Source organism: Scyliorhinus torazame, chromosome 4 (assembly GCF_047496885.1).
Source record: "Scyliorhinus torazame isolate Kashiwa2021f chromosome 4, sScyTor2.1, whole genome shotgun sequence".
NCBI classification, from domain to species: Eukaryota; Metazoa; Chordata; class Chondrichthyes; order Carcharhiniformes; family Scyliorhinidae; genus Scyliorhinus; species Scyliorhinus torazame.
In genome coordinates this window covers 317,375,656-317,395,202 of record NC_092710.1, presented here as the reverse complement: position 1 = coordinate 317,395,202, position 19,547 = coordinate 317,375,656, and the positions used below count along the sequence as shown (strand labels likewise).

Sequence of the window (19,547 nt, the reverse complement as noted above, 5' to 3'; positions counted from 1 at the left end):
CTAGCTTTCGGAGCGCTGCTCCTTCCTCAGGTGAATGAAGAGGTCTGTTCCAGAAACACATATATAGACAAATTCAAAGATGCCAAACAATGCTAGGAATGCGAGCATTAGCAGGTGATTAAATCTTTACAGATCCAGAGATGGGGTAACCCCAGGTTAAAGAGGTGTGAATTGTCTCAAGCCAGGACAGTTGGTAGGATTTCGCAGGCCAGATGGTGGGGGGTGAATGTAATGTGACATGAATCCCAGGTCCCGGTTGAGGCCGCACTCATGTGTGCGGAACTTGGCTATAAGTTTCTGCTCGGCGATTCTGCGTTGTCGCGGGTCCTGAAGGCCGCCTTGGAGAACGCTTACCCGGAGATCAGAGGCTGAATGCCCTTGACTGCTGAAGTGTTCCCCGACTGGAAGGGAACATTCCTGCCTGGTGATTGTTGCGCGATGTCCGTTCATTCGTTGTCGCAGCGTCTGCATGGTCTCGCCAATGTACCACGCTTCGGGACATCCTTTCCTGCAGCGTATGAGGTAGACAACGTTGGCCGAGTCGCACGAGTATGTACCGCGTACCTGGTGGGTGGTGTTCTCACGTGTAATAGTGGTATCCATGTCGATGATCTGGCACGTCTTGCAGAGATTACCATGACAGGGTTGTGTGGTGTCGTGGTCACTGTTCTGAAGACTGGGTAGTTTGCTGCAAACAATGGTTCGTTTGAGGTTGCGCGGTTGTTTGAAGGCAAGTAGTGGGGGTGTGGGGATGACCTTGGCAAGATGTTCATCGTCATCAATGACGTGTTGAAGGCTGTGAAGAAGATGACATAGTTTCTCCGCTATTTTGGCATTGTTTGGCATCTTTGAATTTGTCTATATATGTGTTTCTGGAACAGACCTCTTCATTCACCTGAGGAAGGAGCAGCGCTCCGAAAGCTAGTGACATCGAAACAAACCTGTTGGACTTTAACCTGGTGTTGTAAGACTTCGTACTTGTCTAATTGTGACATAGGCATATAACAATTGTCACATTATGAGAACTGAGCTCATCTCTTTCCAGTGAAGCTTGAAGCCTGTAACTTTGGCCAGTTTATCAAAAAATGAATAGAATTAAATATGTTTGTTATGAAACTGGTTTAAGATTTATAATTGACATTGCACAGAGTCACAGATAATCTTGGTTTGCAACTTTCTTCTTGATCATCCTGGATTGATGTGATTTGTTAGCATTAAGGGCAGAGGAAAAGGAGCAGTTATGCAGATTCACATGAGCAAACTAAAGTGTGTATAATTTATTTAACATTATTTGAAAATGAAAGATTGAATAAGGTACATTGCTTCCCCTATTCAAGTAGAACTGCCCGTTTTTACGTGGATGGACTAAGAATTAAAACTATAGATCTGCCCAACAAAGTTTTCCAGCCAGCAAATGTTATAATGACAGTCATGACAAATTATGTAAAAGATAAAAAGGTAAAGTCACCATAGTCCCAAATGACTAGAGGCTGCTTTTCCCCTTTGTGGTTTAACCTGAGGATCACCACACCTCAGGCGAGGGGCAAGGTTGAGAAGTCAGGGCCTTCATGAAGTTATGTACCACACTGCCTACTAACCTGTTGAGGCAGCTGGAGGGTATCAAGACCAACTGGTTTGACAGATTGCTTCCCTCATCCTTTTAAATATATTATGCAACAATTAGTAAATACTTCACTCTTTAATGTACAATGTTACTTGAAAATTCAGTTTATAACATTAAGATTGTTTTTTTGCATTTGGTGCTTCACCAGATGATGACTTAATACAAGACTTCCTGTGGATGGACTGTTGCTGCAAGGTCTCTGATAAGGTACATCATTTACAAACCCTGATCAGTGTTACCTCAAATTTGAAGTAAAAATCTAAAGGTGTAATTATGCTATATAATCACTGCTGTATCAATTCATTGTAGTTAAAAATGAATTTAGAGCTCATATGAAAGCATTCCCCACACAAAGATAATCAACTCATCGAATTGTCTTCCAGACAGAATACTGGAGGCGTAAACGCTCATTTAAGGAAATAAACTGTAGGGTTTTTCTTGATGAATTAATTTAGATGGTCCAAATGGCCCTCGTCATATGGGATTATGTTGTGCATCAATGTTGCACCTTAACGGATTACCTGACTGCACTGCGGACGATCTCTAGGACTTTGCAACAGGTTCTACTTTCCCAGGCATCAGACATCCCTGGAATTTTGTAAAATGCGATTCTTAGATTTTCTTAAAAACAAGTGGGGCAGAATTTTCTGTCCCTTCCTGCCGGCGGGATCTTCCAGTCCCACCAAAGGCGACTCTTTGCAGCGAGTACCCTGTCAGTGGGACGAGCAAGACACGCAAAATGCTATAGACATAGTTGGGACCATGACATCCGCTCAGCACCAATGGCAAAGCAACTCTGCTTCGGGAAAACATTTAAAAATAAATACATTTAGAATACCCAATTCTTTTTTTTTACAATTATGGGGCAAATTAGCATGGCCAATTCACCTACCGTGCACCAATTCACCTACCTGCACGCTGCTGGAAAACATGCTGCAGGGCTCAGAAATATCCGCCCAATAGCTATTGCTGATCAAAAATGACTATCCAGAGAGTGAAGGGTGACACGGTGGCACAGTGGTTAGCACTGCTGCCTCACAGTTCCAGGGACCCAGGTTCAATTCCGACCTTGGGTGACTGCATGGAGTTTGTACTTTCTCCTCTTGTCTGCATTGGTTTCTTCCGGGTTTTCCGGTTTCCTCCCACAATTCAAAGATGTGCAGGTTAGGTGGATTGGCCATGATTAAATTTGCCCCTTGGTGTTAAAAAGGTTAGGTGGGGTTACTGGGTTATGGATGAAAATCGCTTATTGTCACAAGTAGGCTTCAAATGAAGTTACTATGAAAAGCCCCTAGTCGCCACATTCCAGCACCTGTTTGAGGAGGCTGGTACGGGAATCGAACCGTGCTGCTAGCCTGCTTTCGTCTGCTTTAAAAGCCAACAATTTAGCCCAGTGTGCTAAACCAGCCCTGCTGGATAGGGTGGGGGCGTGGGCTTAAGTAGGGTGTTCTTTCCAAGGGCCGGTGCAGACTTGATGGGTCGAATGGCCTCCTGCACTGTAAAGTTTGTGATTGTACAAAGCACTGCATGCATATGTATGTTGTTGAATTTGTCATTGCTCTAAATGCAATTAAATCAAGGAACCTCTGAAACTACATTTTGACTCTTCTTAAGTGAGCTTTGACTCCAGAGTTACCAGGGTGTCCATAGTATAACTGCAGCCATATTTATTTCAAAATTCTGATTAATTTTGTAGACTGTAATGTATTTTTTTTTTCATTTTTGCAGTATCTTTTGGCGATGACCTTTGTTTATTTCAAGCGAGCTGGTTTTGAAATAAGCGAACAAACAAGAATGAATTTCTTTATTGCTTTGTAAGTATAGCTGTTTTTTGCTTTAATCTGACAAATAATAGGTCTTGGTGAACACTAAAGATTAGGATTTAGTTTAACATTTGATTATGTGGCATCATACCAGACCAAGATGTCTCTGAACCATCTCACAAACTGAAATGAGATGGAACCCAGATAATTTTTATTTTGTAGTATTATCGAGGGAGGAATGTTGGCCTACACACTTGGACATTGCCTTGTGCTTCATCACATCTTTAAATAGGTAGAATGGATTTAGATTTATTATCTTGTCTGATGATCATTCTGAAAAAAGAACAATATTTGTTTTCAAAATAAGTTATTCTTACAAGTGAATAGTTGGTTGCAACAAAAATAACTTTATTTCAGAGTTTCTTTGTAAAGCCCAGATCTTACCATACGTGTGTGTTATGAAGATGTCAGTTAGGTTGATGCTGGATTGGCCCTGCTAAATTGGCCCTTAAAAGGAAAACATTTTTTAAAAATGTTTTTAAGTTTATGTTGATGCTGATATAAGATTCCAAAACTTTCATGTTGTATTCAATCTCTGCTTGGTTGTCTGCCCTGAAAGGACTTTTTTTTCATAGAAAAGAAAACATTTTGCATTAGTGAAATGAAAGGGCAGCACGGTAGCACAAGTGGATAGCACTGTGGCTTCAAGCGCCAGGGTCCCAGGTTTGATTCCCCGCTGGGTCACTGTCCGTCCGGACTCTGCACGTTCTCCCCATGTCTGGGTTTCCTCCGGGTGTGCCAGTTCCCTCCCACAGCCCAAAGACATGCAGTTTAGGTGGATTGGCCAGGATAAATTGCCCTTAGTGACCAAAAAGGTTAGGAGGGGTTATTGGGTTACGGGATAGGGTGGAGTGAGGGCTTAAGTCGGTCGGTGCAGACGCGATGGGCCAAAATGGCCTCCTTCTGCACTGTATGTTCTATGAAATCTCCAGTGCATATAGAATGCTCCTGAATACTCCAAGCTCCTAAGTATGGATTTTTTAACACCACTCGTGTGGAGCAAAGACCATCGAATAAATATATCAGCTTTAATCGTTTTTATTAGCATAATTTATTCAGCTGTGTCGATTGTGACTGGTTTTTTTTTCACCTATTTAGTCCCAAAATTGAATATTCTAATGCATTTGCCTCTGTGCTACTTAAATTTCTATCACTCTTGACTCTTTGACACTGTAGATGTAATTTTAAAAGTGGTAACCTTGGAAAAATCTGAATTGAAGTGAGTGTCTCCATTAGCAGCAAGGCCACTTGCATGTACTGATAAAATATATTGATGCTCTTGTAATATTGAGCATGAAAAGATGTCAAGGAGGCAGAATTCTAAATTAGTTTTGTGATAAATTATTCAAGTAATTAGTTGTTAAGGTTGTACTTGATCAGAGTTTTAAAATTATATTCACTGGTAATAGGATTTTCAACATGGCAGGCAAAGTTTTATGGGGAATATTGAATTCTGCTTCATATTGAACAATGTTAAATTGCTCTCCAATTTTATAATGATGCTCACTAAATCAAAATATATGCAACATGACACACACTTAAAAAAATATATCTTTTCAGTAATTGTCTGCTGATCTGTCATTCTCTTATTTTTCTTACCACCTTAGTCTGCATTGCTGTCTACTAACCCTTATTAACTCTGCAAGGAAAATAACACGTCTGAATTTCATAAAGGCTGAAGGGCTTCGCACTTGAGCAAAAATGGTACCAGGGCCCAGAATCCAGAAACACCACCCCTGAGTTTGGCACCCAGCAATTTCACTGGGGGTGGGGAGACGAACAGAATGAACTTTGCACAGCTGCAGTTCATTGCTTCAGGTAGAAGCAATTTTAATCTTTGAAGTTTCAGTTATTAAGACAAGATCAGCCACCCCAGCAACCCAGTATGAATGAGCCCCCTGTGAGTTGACCAGATCCTGACATTCACTCTGAGTGACCTGCTCATGAATTGAATCTCTCTTCTGTCTCTTAGAGGCACAAGCAGGTGTAGACAGCTGTCCAGCCAGCCCATCAGCACACATCAGATGAGGATTCATTCAGTGAAGATCCATCACTACAATCACCTGCATCCTCCACCAGTGCAGAGACACATACCTCAGTGGGGCATGAATCTAGATTGGGTTTGGGGTCATTTTCTGGAGGTCACCTCACTGAGGCAGTGACACCCCTGTCTCTGGCACCAGGAGGATTGCTGGAGAACAGCTCAGTCTGAGTCAGGGGATGGGCCTTTGGAAATGGCAATACAATACATGCTGGAGGTGCAAAGACAGGCAGCGAACATCAGGCAGAGTTATGATAGGCAGTCAACAGACTAGACCAAATGATGGAAGTATCTGTCCATGTTCCATCATGGCTCTAACATGCGAGGGCCTTGAGGTCACAATGGGAAGGCTGGCAGCTGCCTTGCAGACCCTGGTACAGCAGGTTCAGCCGTTTGCATGAACCTGCACTCCATTCTTCTAGGCATGGGTGATATCTATTACTGGGTAGGCAAGAGAGAGAACCAGGCACCTCGTCCTTGCTCCAGGCGTCCATGTCAAGGAGTCAGGCAGGGGCTCTCAGGCACCTAAAGATAGGAGGGCCATCAGCTGGACACCCTGGATCCATCTACCCAGGAGACTCCCAAGACAAGTGTCCAGCTTCTGCTTGTGACTCCATCAGCTCCAGCTCCACAACCTGAGGAAGATGCATCTGCTCCACAGCAAGAGATCAGGGCTCTCCAGGTATTGACCCTCCAGAGGACTCCTGCCACAGTCATCACAGACAGTAAAGCATAGCAGTCAGCAGTCAGCTCTGCTGTGGATGTCGCAGGTGCAACTAGACATAGCGACGGGTAAGAAAAAGGAGGAAATACAAAGAGCACATTGGTGCATGCGTTTTCACAAACTGTAAACATCATGCACTTTTGTAAATACATTTGTGGTTCATGATAAAGGTCTCATCATGTGAGTGCCACTTTCATATGAATCCATGTACCTTCTCATTGCAAGGGTGACCCAATCTCTCACTCCGTGATTGTCTCACTTTGTGTGCCTCAGAATCATGTAATGTTTAGCAGATTTGTGTTCCTCACTCTCCATAGCTTGAAAGTAACTGTGCATTGGATTTGATCTTTTAAGCCTTGCAGCTCACCATAGAATTAGGTGTGCTTATGTGCCTTGGAGGGTTAAATATAATTGTTTCATCAACACTGAGCTGTGTTGATTCTCCTCAGCATCACAGCATTGTTGCTTCAAAGTGCCAGGGACCTGGGTTCTATTCCCAGCTTCGGTCACTCTGTGCAGAGTCTGCACGTTCTCCAGTGTCTGCGTGGGTTTCCTCCCACAAGTCCCGAAAGTCATGCTTGTTAGATGAATTGGACACTCTGAATTCTCTCTGTGTACCCAAACAGGTGCCGGAGTGTGGTGACTAGGGGATTTTCACAGTAACTTCATTGCAGTGTTAATGTAAGCCTACTTGTGACACTAATAAAGATTATTATTATTAGAAGCCAGTCTGCAGCTAATTTGATTCACTCCAGATGATATCAAGAAATGACTGAAGGAACTGGATACTGCTAAAGCTGTGGGCCCTGACAACAGTCCGGCAATGCTGCTGAAGACTTATGCTCCAGAACCTGCCACGCCCCTAGCCAAACTGTTGCAGTACAACTATAACACTGGCATCTACCCAGCAATGTGGGAAATGCCCAGCTATGTCCTGTATATAAAAACAGGACAAATCCAACCAGGCCAATTACCTCCCAATTAGTAAAGTGATTGAAGGAGTCATCAACAGTGATATCAAGCGATAATCGCTGAGCAATAACTTGCTCACTGACACTCAGATGGGTTCCGCCAGGGCCATTCAGCTCCTGGCCGCCTTACAGCCTTGGTTCAAACATGGACAAAAGGACTGAACTCCACAGGGGAAGTGAGAATAACTGCCATTGACATCAAGGCAGAATTTTACTGAGTATGGCATCAAGGAGTCCTAGCAAAACTGGAGTCAATGGGAAACCAATGGAAAATTCTCCGCTGGTTGGAGTCATAACCAGCACAAAGCAAGATGGTTGTGTTGTTTGACGTTAATCTGCTCACCATATCAAAATAACCTATTCCTTTCTCCCTCAAGTCGTTATCTAGAGCCCCCTTAAAATGTATCGTAACTACTCAATTACTCCATTTGCTAGCCACATGCTAACTACTCTGAGTAAGGAAGTGTAAAGAAGTTTAAATTAATGAAATAATTTTCCAGGGTCCTCTCATGCCAAGCACTATTGCTGACCCAGAGCTCTGTCAGTAATGCTCTGAAGCTGATAAGTAGTGCATCCCTTCGGCAACGTGTAGATGGGTCATAATTCCAAAATTATCTGTGATTAAAAGAAGAGCACCTAATAGAAATCTGGGAAAGATCGAAAATATTGGAAGTACAGAACTGAAGGAGTGAGACAGGTTAACGTTTGGGTGGAGGACTTGATCAAAATTGTCCTTGGATTAACATTGTTCTGTTAATGATAATGTGGAATTAAATTTAGCCATAGAGATGTTTACAGCTCTGTCTTTGGAGACAAAGTATGATATGCGACAAAAATGGAAAACAGCTTAAATGACAAAACAATATTACTGATCAGACAAATTGCAAAGTGAAAGTCAGGAGACAGACACACTTAAGATTTTCAGAAAGAGACAGCTAATGATTTTTTTAATCCAGGAGAGTTCTGAAGTGTTAAGTTATGCATGTGAAATGGAATAGGAAAGGTAAAGGCCAGGATTTGGTTCTCAGAAAGAGAATCCTCTTTCCAACAGGTTGCAGAACTGATGGGAATCCTGTGTTTGTTCCATGGGAGAGGACAAATGCAATTGAGTGTCCCAGTTGGCCAGCGTCAGGCCTTCCACTGGATTTAGGACCTTGGGAGTGAAAGTCCTCCCGTTCTCCACCCCACGAGAGTCACCAGCCAATCACAGGCCAACAGTGCAACAGGAATCCCAGGCACAGCTACTGGATCCCTTGTCACAGTCAAGTGATCTGGAAATAAGGGTCAAGGGGAGGGGTGTCAGAGGCGGAGGGGTGGGGGGTGGCTTTTAACACCCCATCCTCTTCCCAATGCCTGGTTCGTTAATGGGGCACTACGAAGCCACAGGCATATCAACAAGGCGACCTGCAGGAGGCACGCTAGAGCCCTGTGAGCCCCTTTAAATCTCAGGGCCACCACTAAATTAGCTTGGGGAGAATTAGTGTTAAATGGCTCATTAATGAATCTAATTGTCATCCTGCTGCTGGGGTTGGTATTCTCAAATTGGACCCTTCCCGACCCTAACCGTTTTGTTTCTTCATAAATTTAAAGTACCCAATTCTTTTTTTTCCAATTAAGGGGTAGTTTAGCGTGGCCAATCCACCGACCCTGCACATCTTTGGGCTGTGGGGATGAAACCCACGCAGTTATGGGGAGAATGTGCAAACCCCACACAGACAGTGACCCGGGATCGGGATCGAACCTGAGTCTTCGGCGCAGTGAGTCAGCAGTCACTGCCCCACCGTGCCACCCGTCCCGGCCCTAACCTAATTGGGGACAATTTTTCAGAGGCTGTGAATTCGATGTGAGTACTACCCTCAATTCTCTCTCCTCCGTGGGTTCAATTACATTTTGTCCAAAGGGTGAGCTAAATTGCCCCAGAGTGAAAAGGAAAGCAAAGGAATTCAACAGCAAAGTTAGAGCAATGTAAAGCTTTCAAAGTTAATTCATAGGTTTCACCTTCTGCCTTTGAGCTTATTGTGCAAGGAAGGTGACAGAATAAAAACGGTAAATTATCCTTGTTTTTTTAAATGAAATTTCAGTTCAGAATTTTTACTGTGTTACAAACAAAAAATTTTGGGCAGTACAGTGGTGCGGTGGTTAACATTGCTGCCTTGGACTTCCGGGTGCGGCGATGACCAGCTAAGTCGCACGTTTCGGCAGCTCCCGGTGGAACGGACTTTTGGGCTCTTGATAGGAGCCCCAACGGCAATTTTAACGGCAAAAAACACTGTGCGGTAATCCAGAAGGGAATCCAACCTGGACACGGATGGAAAAAAGAGAGGAAAGTGGCCGGATTGCGGTGGATCCTCTAGAGCAGCGGCCAGGAAGGCAGGCACAAAGCAAGATGGCGTCGGAAGGAGGCAGTTTAATATGGGGCCCTGACCAACAAGAGTTCCTGCGGCGTTGCGTGGAAGAACTCAAAAAGGAGATGAAGAAGGAGCTGTTGGCCCCGATATTACAAGCGATTGAGGGGCTAAAGGAGGAGCAAAAGACCCAGGAACAGGAGCTTCGGGTCGTGAAGGCAAAGGCTGCTGAGAATGAGGACGACATACAGGGCCTGGTGGTGAAAACGGAGATCCACGAGGCACAACACAAAAGATGTGTGGAAAGGCTGGAGGTGCTGGAGAACAATGCGAGGAGGAAGAACTTAAGGATTCTTGGTCTTCCCGAAGGTGCAGAAGGGGCGGACGTCGGGGCATATGTGAGCACGATGCTGCACTCGTTAATGGGATCGGAGGCCCCGACGGGTCCGCTGGAGGTGGAGGGAGCCTGTCGAGTTATGGCGCGAAGACCGAGGGCTGGAGAAATTCCTCGAGCCATAGTGGTGAGATTTCTCCGATATAAGGACAGAGAGATGGTCCTCAGATGGGCAAAGAAAACTCGGAGCAGTAGGTGGGAGAACGCGGTGATCCGCGTATATCAAGATTGGAGTGCGGAGGTGGCGAGAAGGAGGGCAAGCTTTAATCGGGTCAAGGCGGTGCTGCACAAAAGGAAGATTAAATTTGGAATGCTGCAACCGGCAAGACTGTGGGTCACACATCAAGGGAAACACCACTACTTTGAAACGGCAGATGAGGCGTGGACATTTATTGTCGAGGAGAAACTGGAGTGAGCGGGCCAGAAAAAGAACATTTGGGACAAAGTGGGGGGGTGAATATGTGTGATGAAGGGGGGGAAAAGGGGGAAGAGATGACTTCCCAAGTTGTTAATCCTGCGACCCTGTAACTTTTCTCTCTTCCCCATGTCGTGGGGGAGGGAGGATGAGGAGCTGGGGGCGCCGGCCATTGGGGGCGGGGCCAAAAGGGAACGGCGGGCTTTGTTCCCGCGCTATGGTAATCACGGCAGGAACAGGGAAGCAGGAAGGAGGGGGCCTCGCACAGTGTGAGCCGAGGTCACGGGGGAAGCCGAGGTCGGCCAGAGTTTGCTGACTTCTGGGAGCAACATGGGGGGTGCAATTACGCTAGTTTGGGATCGAGCGGGGGGGGTTAACTGGGTTGCTGCTGCTGGGGAGAAGGGGGAGCTGGTATGGGGGGGGTGGTCGGGGCGGGGGGCGCCTTGGGGGAGATACGGCTACGTGGGAACCGGGTGAGGAGCTGGATTGAAAAAGGAGATGGCTAGTCGTCAAGGGGGGGGGGGTAAAGAGCCCCCCAACCCGGTTGATCACGTGGAATGTGAGAGGGCTGAACGGGCCGATTAAGAGGGCACGGGTACTCGCACACCTAAAGAAACTTAAGGCAGATGTGGTTATGCTTCAGGAGACACATCTGAAGCTGATAGACCAGGTCAGACTACGCAAAGGATGGGTGGGGCAGGTGTTTCATTCGGGGCTAGACGCAAAAAACGGGGGTGGCCATACTAGTGGGGAAGCGGGTAATGTTTGAGGCAAAGACTATAGTGGCGGATAGTGGGGGCAGATACGTGATGGTGAGTGGCAAATTGCAAGGGGAGGCGGTGGTATTAGTGAACGTGTATGCCCCAAACTGGGATGATGCCAACTTTATGAGGCGTATGTTAGGACGAATCCCGGACCTAGAAGTGGAGAAGTTGGTAATGGGTGGAGATTTTAATACGGTGCTGGACCCAGGGCTGGACAGATCGAGGTTCAGGACCGGAAGGAGGCCGGCTGCAGCTAGGGTGCTTAAGGACTTTATGGAGCAGATGGGAGGAGTAGACCCCTGGAGATTTAGTAGACCTAGGAGTAAGGAGTTTTCGTTTTTCTCCTATGTCCACAAAGTTTATTCACAAATAGATTTTTTTTGTTTTGGGAAGGGCACTGATCCCAAAGGTGACGGGGACGGAGTACACGGCTATAGCCATTTCGGATCATGCTCCACATTGGGTGGACCTGGAGATAGGGGAAGAAAAACAACAGCGTCCACCCTGGAGAATGGACATGGGATTATTGGCAGATGAGGGGGTGTGTTTAAGGGTGAGGGGGTGTATTGAAAGGTACTTGGAACTCAATGATAATGGGGAGATACAGGTGGGAGTGGTCTGGGAGGCGCTGAAGGCAGTGGTTAGAGGGGAGTTGATATCAATTAGGGCACATAAAGGAAAGCAGGAGGGTAGGGAAAGGGAGCGGTTGTTGAATGAACTTCTGAGGGTGGACAGACAATATGCGGAGGCACCGGAGGAGGGACTGTACAGGGAAAGGCAAAGGCTACATGTAGAATTTGACTTGTTGACTACGGGTAATGCAGAAGCACAATGGAGGAAGGCACAGGGTGTACAGTACGAATACGGGGAGAAGGCGAGCGTGTTGCTGGCCCACCAACTGAGGAAAAGGGGAGCAGCGAGGGAGATAGGGGGGGTGAGAGATGAGGAGGGAGAGATGGAGCGGGGAGCGGAGAGAGTGAATGGAGTGTTCAAGGCATTTTACGAAAGATTATATGAAGCTCAGCCCCCGGATGGGAAGGAGAGAATGATGTGCTTTCTGGATCAGCTGGAATTTCCTAAGGTGGAGGAGCAGGAGAGGGTGGGACTGGGAGCACAGATTGAGACGGAGGAAGTAGTGAAAGGGATTGGGAGCATGCAGGCGGGGAAGGCCTGGGACCAGACGGATTCCCAGTTGAATTCTGTAAGAAATATATGCACTTGCTGGCCCCGCTACTGATGAGAACCTTTAATGAGGCGAGGGAAAGGGGGCAGCTGCCCCCGACTATGTCAGAGGCAACGATATCGCTCCTCCTAAAGAAGGAAAAAGACCCGCTGCAATGCGGGTCCTACAGGCCCATTTCCCTCCTGAATGTGGATGCTAAGATTCTGGCCAAGGTAATGGCAATGAGGATAGAGGATTGTGTCCCGGGGGTGGTTCATGAGGACCAAACTGGGTTTGTGAAGGGGAGACAGCTGAATACAAATATACGGAGGCTGCTAGGGGTAATGATGATGCCCACACCAGAGGGGGAAGCGGAGATAGTGGTGGTGATGGATGCCGAGAAAGCATTTGAAAAAGTGGAGTGGGATTATTTGTGGGAGGTGCTGAGGCGATTTGGCTTTGGGGATGGGTATATCAGGTGGGTACAGTTGCTGTATAGGGCCCCGATGGCGAGCGTGGTCACGAATGGACGGGGGTCTGACTATTTTCGGCTCCATAGAGGGACGAGGCAGGGATGTCCTCTGTCCCCGTTATTGTTTGCACTGGTGATTGAACCCCTGGCCATAGCATTGAGGGGTTCCAGGAAGTGGAGGGGAGTACTCAGGGGGGGAGAAGAACACCGGGTATCTCTGTATGCGGATGATTTGTTGCTATATGTGGCGGACCCAGCGGAGGGGATGCCAGAGATAATGCGGATATTTGGGGAGTTTGGGGATTTTTCAGGGTATAAACTGAACATGGGGAAAAGTGAGTTGTTTGTGGTGCATCCAGGGGAGCAGAGCAGAGAGATAGAGGATTTACCGTTGAGGAAGGTAACAAGGGACTTCCGGTACTTGGGGATCCAGATAGCCAAGAATTGGGGTACATTACACAGGCTTAATTTAACGCGGTTGGTGGAACAGATGGAGGAGGACTTTAAGAGATGGGACATGGTGTCCCTGTCATTGGCGGGTAGGGTGCAGGCGGTTAAAATGGTGGTCCTCCCGAAATTCCTTTTTGTGTTTCAGTGCCTCCCGGTGGTGATCACGAAGGCTTTTTTCAAAAGAATCGAGAAGAGTATTATGAGTTTTGTGTGGGCTGGGAAGACCCCGAGAGTGAGGAGGGGATTCTTGCAGCGTAGTAGGCACAGGGGGGGGCTGGCTCTACCGAGCCTAAGTGAGTACTACTGGGCTGCCAATGTTTCAATGGTGTGTAAGTGGATGGGAGAAGGGGAGGGAGCGGCGTGGAAGAGATTGGAGAGGGCGTCCTGCAGGGGGACTAGCCTACAAGCAATGGTGACGGCACCATTGCCGTTCTCACCAAAGAAATACACCACAAGCCCGGTGGTGGTGGCTACATTGAAAATTTGGGGGCAGTGGAGACGGCATAGGGGAAGGACGGGAGCTTCGGTGCGGTCCCCGATAAGAAACAATCATAGGTTCGTTCCGGGGAGAATGGATGGGGGATTTGGAGCATGGCAAAGAGCTGGGGTAGTACAACTGAGAGATCTGTTTGTAGATGGGACGTTTGCGAGTCTGGGAGCTCTGACGGAAAAATATGGGTTGCCCCAAGGGAATGCATTTTGGTACATGCAACTGAGGGCTTTTGCGAGGCAACAGGTGAGGGAATTCCCGCAGCTCTCGACGCAGGAAGTGCAGGATAGAGTGATCTCAGAGACATGGGTGGGGGATGGTAAGGTGTTGGACATATACAGGGAAATGAGGGACAAGGGGGAGATCATGGTAGATGAGCTGAAAGGGAAATGGGAAGAAGAACTGGGGGAGGAGATTGAAGAGGGACTGTGGGCTGATGCCCTACGTAGGGTAAACTCATCGTCCTCGTGTGCCAGGCTAAGCCTGATACAATTTAAGGTGTTACATAGGGCGCATATGACTGGACACGGCTTAGTAAATTTTTTGGGGTAGAGGATAGGTGTGCGAGATGCTCGAGAGGCCCAGCGAATCACACCCACATGTTCTGGTCATGCCCGGCACTACAGGGGTTCTGGGTGGAGGTGGCAAAGGTGCTTTTGAAGGTGGTGGGGGTCCGGGTCGAACCAAGCTGGGGGTTGGCTATATTTGGGGTTGCAGAAGAGCTGGGAGTGCAGGAGGCGAGAGAGGCTGACGTGTTGGCCTTTGCGTCCCTAGTAGCCCGGCGCAGGATATTGTTAATGTGGAAGGAAGCCAAACCCCCGGGTGTGGAGACCTGGATAAACGACATGGCAGGGTTTATAAAGTTAGAACGGATTAAGTTCGTGTTAAGGGGTTCGGCTCAGGGGTTCACCAGGCGGTGGCAACCGTTCGTCGATTACCTCACAGAAAGATAGAGGGAATGGAAAAGAAGTAGACAACAGCAGCAACCCAGGGGGGGGCGGGGGGGGGAGGGGGGGGGGGGGGGGAGGAATCGGACGGACTCTCAGGGATGTTATTGTATATGTATAGGTATTTGTTATAAGTAATTGTTTGTTGGATTGTATTTTTGGAGAGTATTTATTCTGGACAAGGCAGTTGCCATTTAGTTTTGTTTATATATTACTTATTTATTTGTTTAAAACTGGCCACTGTTATTTATATTGCTTTATTGTTGTGTAAAAGAAACACTACGTATTGTTATGTTGGCCAAAATATCTTGAATAAAATATATATTTTTAAAAAAACATTGCTGCCTTGGGGCGACGAGGGTCCGGGTTCGATCCCGGCCCCTGGTCACTGTCCATGTGGAGTTTGCATGTTCTCCCCATGTCTTCTTGGTCTCACCTCCACAACCGAAAAAGATGTGCAAGGTAGGTGAATTTGCCAGGCTAAGTTGCCCATTAATTGGAAAAAAAAGAATTGGGTAGCCTAAATTTATTTTACAAAACAGACAAAGAATTTATTCTGCTGAGAACACGAATAGTCTTTTCTAACCAAAAGGTTGGGCGGCTCGGTGGCACAGTGGTTAGAATTGCTGCCTCACAGCGCCAGGGACCCGGGTTCAATTCCAACCTCCAGTGACAGTCTGTGTGGAGTTTGTACGTTCTCCCGGTGTCTGTGTGGGTTTTCTCCGGGTGCTTCGGTTTCCTCCCGCAGTCCAAAGTTGTGCAAGTTAGGTGGATTGCCATGCTAAATTGTCCCTTTCATGTCCAAGAGAAAAGATTGGGTGGGGTTATGGTGATAGGGCATGGGCCTGGGTGGGGTGCTCCTTCGGTGGATCGGTGCAGGCTTGATGGGTAGAATGGCCTCCTTCTGTACTTTAGGGATTCTATGATTCTAAAACCTAACCTTAATCAAGGAAAGTCATGAAGTAAACCTGATAGTTGATCATTTCAGTTTTGCTTTATATTTTACGAGTAACGACTCTGCTTTCATCAGACTTTTCATGTGGGGGAATTAATTTTAGCTGTAATCAGCACATTCTGTCTTGTACTGTAATTCCAGTGATGGAGAAAATAATATAAGACAAAATTTAACTGGAAGGAAAGGGAAGAAGCAATAAAATGTGCAAATACTAAAACACATATTTGAAAATGTTTTTGCCCTTGTTTGTTAGATACTTGGCTAATACCATGGAAGAGGATGAAGAGGAATACAAGTATGAAATTTTTCCATGGGCTCTTGGAAAGAAATGGAAGAAATTATTTCCAGATTTCTTAAAGCAAAGAGATCAGCTATGGGCCAAAATCAGTTATAGGGCAGCTGTGAGCAAACGCTGTTGTGAGGAGGTAAGAATGAGCACATATTAATATTCATCACTTCAGTATAAGCATTAGCCTTTTGCACAGCCACACTCATAATCTAACTTGAGTTGGGATATTCTTTCTGCTTGCTCAGAAAATGCCCTACATCGCAGTTGAAAACCAGAAAACAGTAGGACATTAAATCTGTCAATTTGTTTATCCATTCAGTTAGATCATGGATGATATGTAATTGAACTCTATTTCTCCACCTTGGTTCAGTATTCCTTAATACCCTTCCCTGATAACAAAATTCTTATGTCATTTTTGAATTGATATACTTTTTGTGGGAGCAAACTCCAGATTTCCCCTAAGCTTGGTGTGAAGGAGCTTCGAAAGATCCAAATACCTCAGTTAGATAATCTTACAATCCTCTCTCCTCAAGGGAATGCAAACGTAATCTATTCAGCTTGTCCTCTTAATCTAACCATTTTATAATAATAATAATCTTTATTGTCACAAGTAGGGTTACTGTGAAAAGCCCCTAGTCGCCACATTCCAGCGCCTGTTTGGGTACACAGAGGGAGAATTTAGAATTTCCAAATTACCTAACAGCCCGTCTTTCGGAACTAGCGTGAGGAAACCGGAGCACCCTGAGGAAACCCACGCAGACATGGGGAGAACGTGCAGACTCTGCACAGACAGTGACCCACCCGGGAATTGAACCTGGGACCCTGGTGCTGTGAAACCCCAGTGCTACCCACTGTGCTACCGTGCTGCCATGGTACCATTCTGGTGCATCTGTACTAAACTCCTTAGAAGACCTGTATATCCTTGCGTGTGTGCCGTGCCCAGAAGTGAACACACTACCCCAGGGGTGGTCTAACTAGAGTTTCACACAAGGTGGTGACCTGCTTGAAGACCTCAGGTAGTGATGGATTGACAAGATTGTCAAGAGATATCTCCCTACAATAAACCTCTGTTCAATGCCTCTTACTCCTCCACATAAAGTATGGCTGAGGTAAACATTTGGTTTCAAATGCTATTAGGCTGGATTCTGTTTGGGATTTAAGCCCAAAAAAAGAGTCCCTTTTTGGGTGCATATAGCAGGGTCTTTCTCAGTGCCTGCAGAACCGAGAACGACCCCGCTATCAAACGTAAACTCTTGTTTTTTCTGGCCTCGGTCGGAACCTCATTTCCTCCATTGTCCCAACTTCCCTCTTAGAGGGTCCTCGAGCCCCCCCTCACCCCCACTTTTCAGGGCAGGGCACCCTCAAGCCCAATCCCTGGCATGGGCAACCTGGCACCTTGGCAGTGCCGGCCTGGCACCTAGCAGTGCTAGCCTTGTACCCTGACAGGGCTCCTGCCCACCTGGCAGTGCCATCCAGGCATCCCGGCAGTGCTAGCCTTGCACTCCAGGTGCACTGTCAAGGTGCCAGGCTGACAGTGCAAGGTGCCCAGGTGCTAGTGGGGGTACCAGGGTGGGGGTACCACCCTGCCCAGAGCTCGACCACTCGAGGACCTCCAATGGTCTGGGTGACCCCTTATGGTGTCGTTACGCTTGGTCCTCATTTGTGTGGACCATTGCTAAACGGCGCCATGGCGAGGTCTCCCAGGCACAGGTGTTCATTTCCAGGCCTTGGGAGAATCAGGCACCGACATATTTAAATAATGTGAGTCTTGTCCAGCGAGAGCGAGATCTAGGTTGCTGGATTTAACAACTTCATTGTGTCACCGAGTCGGGCACAACGAGGCTATTCGATCGCGCACCAAGTGTTCCTGTCGGGACTGAATAGTGTGCGATTCGTGTTTCTGTTGGGGGCACTATTCGCTCAGCAATTCAGGACATGCAAATGGATTTGCATTCTGCCCACATGAATTGAGAGCAATTCCCATTCCCGCTGATGTCTGATGTACTGGGGCCGGAATTAGCTAAGAAGAGCCTGACAAGCTGGAGCTGCTTATAAGCGCTCCACTCACCACACATTCTGTGCCAGCCAAGAAGATGGCATAAAGAAGATTTGGCCCTCCGCTTTCGGGAATGTGAGGTAAATAGAATTCTGTACGCTTTGGAGGAAAGGAGGGACACCATCTTCCCCAGGATGGGGTGCCGACTCAAGCCAGCCATCCTCAACAGCGCCTGGGAGGGAGTGGCAAAGGCGGTTAGTGCTGCCAGCCTCACTCGAAGGACCGGAACCCAGATGAATGACCTCCTCAGGGCGGCTTGGGTGAGTCACCACCGCTTGGACGTCCCGGGCGGCACGGAAGCACAGTGGTTAGTGTCGTGTTGAGTGTTCTGATGTACAAACGATCCAACATGGCTGGAGATGGTGTAACTCAATTTTATTAACCACTTAACTATAACAGCACACTGCTAACTTGAGTACGTGCATTACCAGCTAATCTGTGGACCCTGTCCTATTACTATCTGGGTGAGGCACTCAGCACATGGTGAATGTCTTGAGTGGCAGGCTCTGAGCTCGGTGCTCTGAGCCGGCTGCTGCTGGAATGAGTGGGAACTGTAGTGTCCCCTGTTTTTATAGTGCGTGTGCTCTCACTGGTGATTGGCTGCGATATTGTATGTGTGTTGGTTGGTCCTACCGCATGTCCATCAGTGAGTGTTTGATTGTACCATGATATGCTGATCTAAATATCATGACATCCCCCCTTTTCGCAAAGAATATGGGTGGGATTCTCCGAAATGGAGGCAGAGTTTGCGCCGTCGTGAACGCCGTCGAGGTTCACGACAGCGCGAAACGGCCCCTTTCCCGACCGATTCAGGGCCCGATAATGGGCTAGGAGCAGCGCCGCGTCATTTACGCGCGCCAGGCCTTGGTGCCGCGTAAAGGCGGTGCCGCATACATGACACGGCCAGCGCCGCATAACTGGCGTCAACCGCGAATGCGTGGTTGCCGTCCTCTCCGAGTCCACCCCGCAAGAAGATGTCAGACGGATCTTGCGGGGCTGCGGAAGAAAGGAGGTCCTCCATCAGAGAGGATGGCACGACGATCGGTGGGCACCGATCGTGGGCCAGACCCCATTTGAGGCCCCCCCCCCGGTGCAGGATCCCCCCTCCCCCGCCCAGCGTTCACGCGCTGTTCCCGCCGGCAGCGACCAGGTGTGGACGGCGCCGGGGGGAACCCGCCGTTTTGGGCTAGCCGCTCGGCCCATCCGGGCCTGAGAATAGCAGGGGTGCCGGAGAATCGCCATTTTGGGTGTCTCGGGCGATTCTCCGGCCTGCGCCGCGCGGAACTCGACGGGGCCGTTCTCGCCGCTTAGGAGACTCGCGGGAGGGCGTCAGACCGGCGTCGTGGGAAAAGTTGGCGACCCAGGTGATTCTCCCAACCGGCGCGGGAGCGGAGAATCGCACCCTAGGTGCCTACATAATAATAAATAAAGAAGTGTGGTGAGTGCATCTAATCATGTGTGTGCAATATTTACAACAATATGTACATGTGGCTATACTATATACACAGGAAGGTGCCAGGTCAGAAACTAACTATGTTACACCAAGAACGAAACCAATGTCATTAACAAACAGTAACAAAATCTTAAACAGTATGGCAAAAAGTCAAAAACAGTATGTCAGAACA

The 19,547-nt window shown here is 47.5% G+C and overlaps 1 protein-coding gene and 1 long non-coding RNA gene across 2 annotated transcripts in view; one reads left to right on the top strand and one right to left on the bottom strand.

Moving 5' to 3' along the window:
- Positions 1 to 1,777: 1,777 nt before the first annotated feature.
- spdya (speedy/RINGO cell cycle regulator family member A) overlaps positions 1,778 to 19,547 on the top strand; it is a 53,847-nt gene continuing 36,077 nt past the window's right edge. Inside the window, exons 1-3 of the mRNA XM_072500127.1 lie at positions 1,778 to 1,831; positions 3,353 to 3,438; positions 15,831 to 16,002. Coding sequence (XP_072356228.1) covers positions 1,802 to 1,831; positions 3,353 to 3,438; positions 15,831 to 16,002 — 288 coding nt within the window. The 5' untranslated portion in view covers positions 1,778 to 1,801. The remainder of the gene's footprint in view (positions 1,832 to 3,352; positions 3,439 to 15,830; positions 16,003 to 19,547) is intronic.
- The window catches only part of LOC140411098 (uncharacterized), a 38,160-nt gene continuing 22,027 nt past the window's right edge, over positions 3,415 to 19,547 (bottom strand). The window contains exon 2 of the long non-coding RNA XR_011940814.1: positions 3,415 to 3,720. This is a non-coding gene — a long non-coding RNA (uncharacterized lncRNA). The remainder of the gene's footprint in view (positions 3,721 to 19,547) is intronic.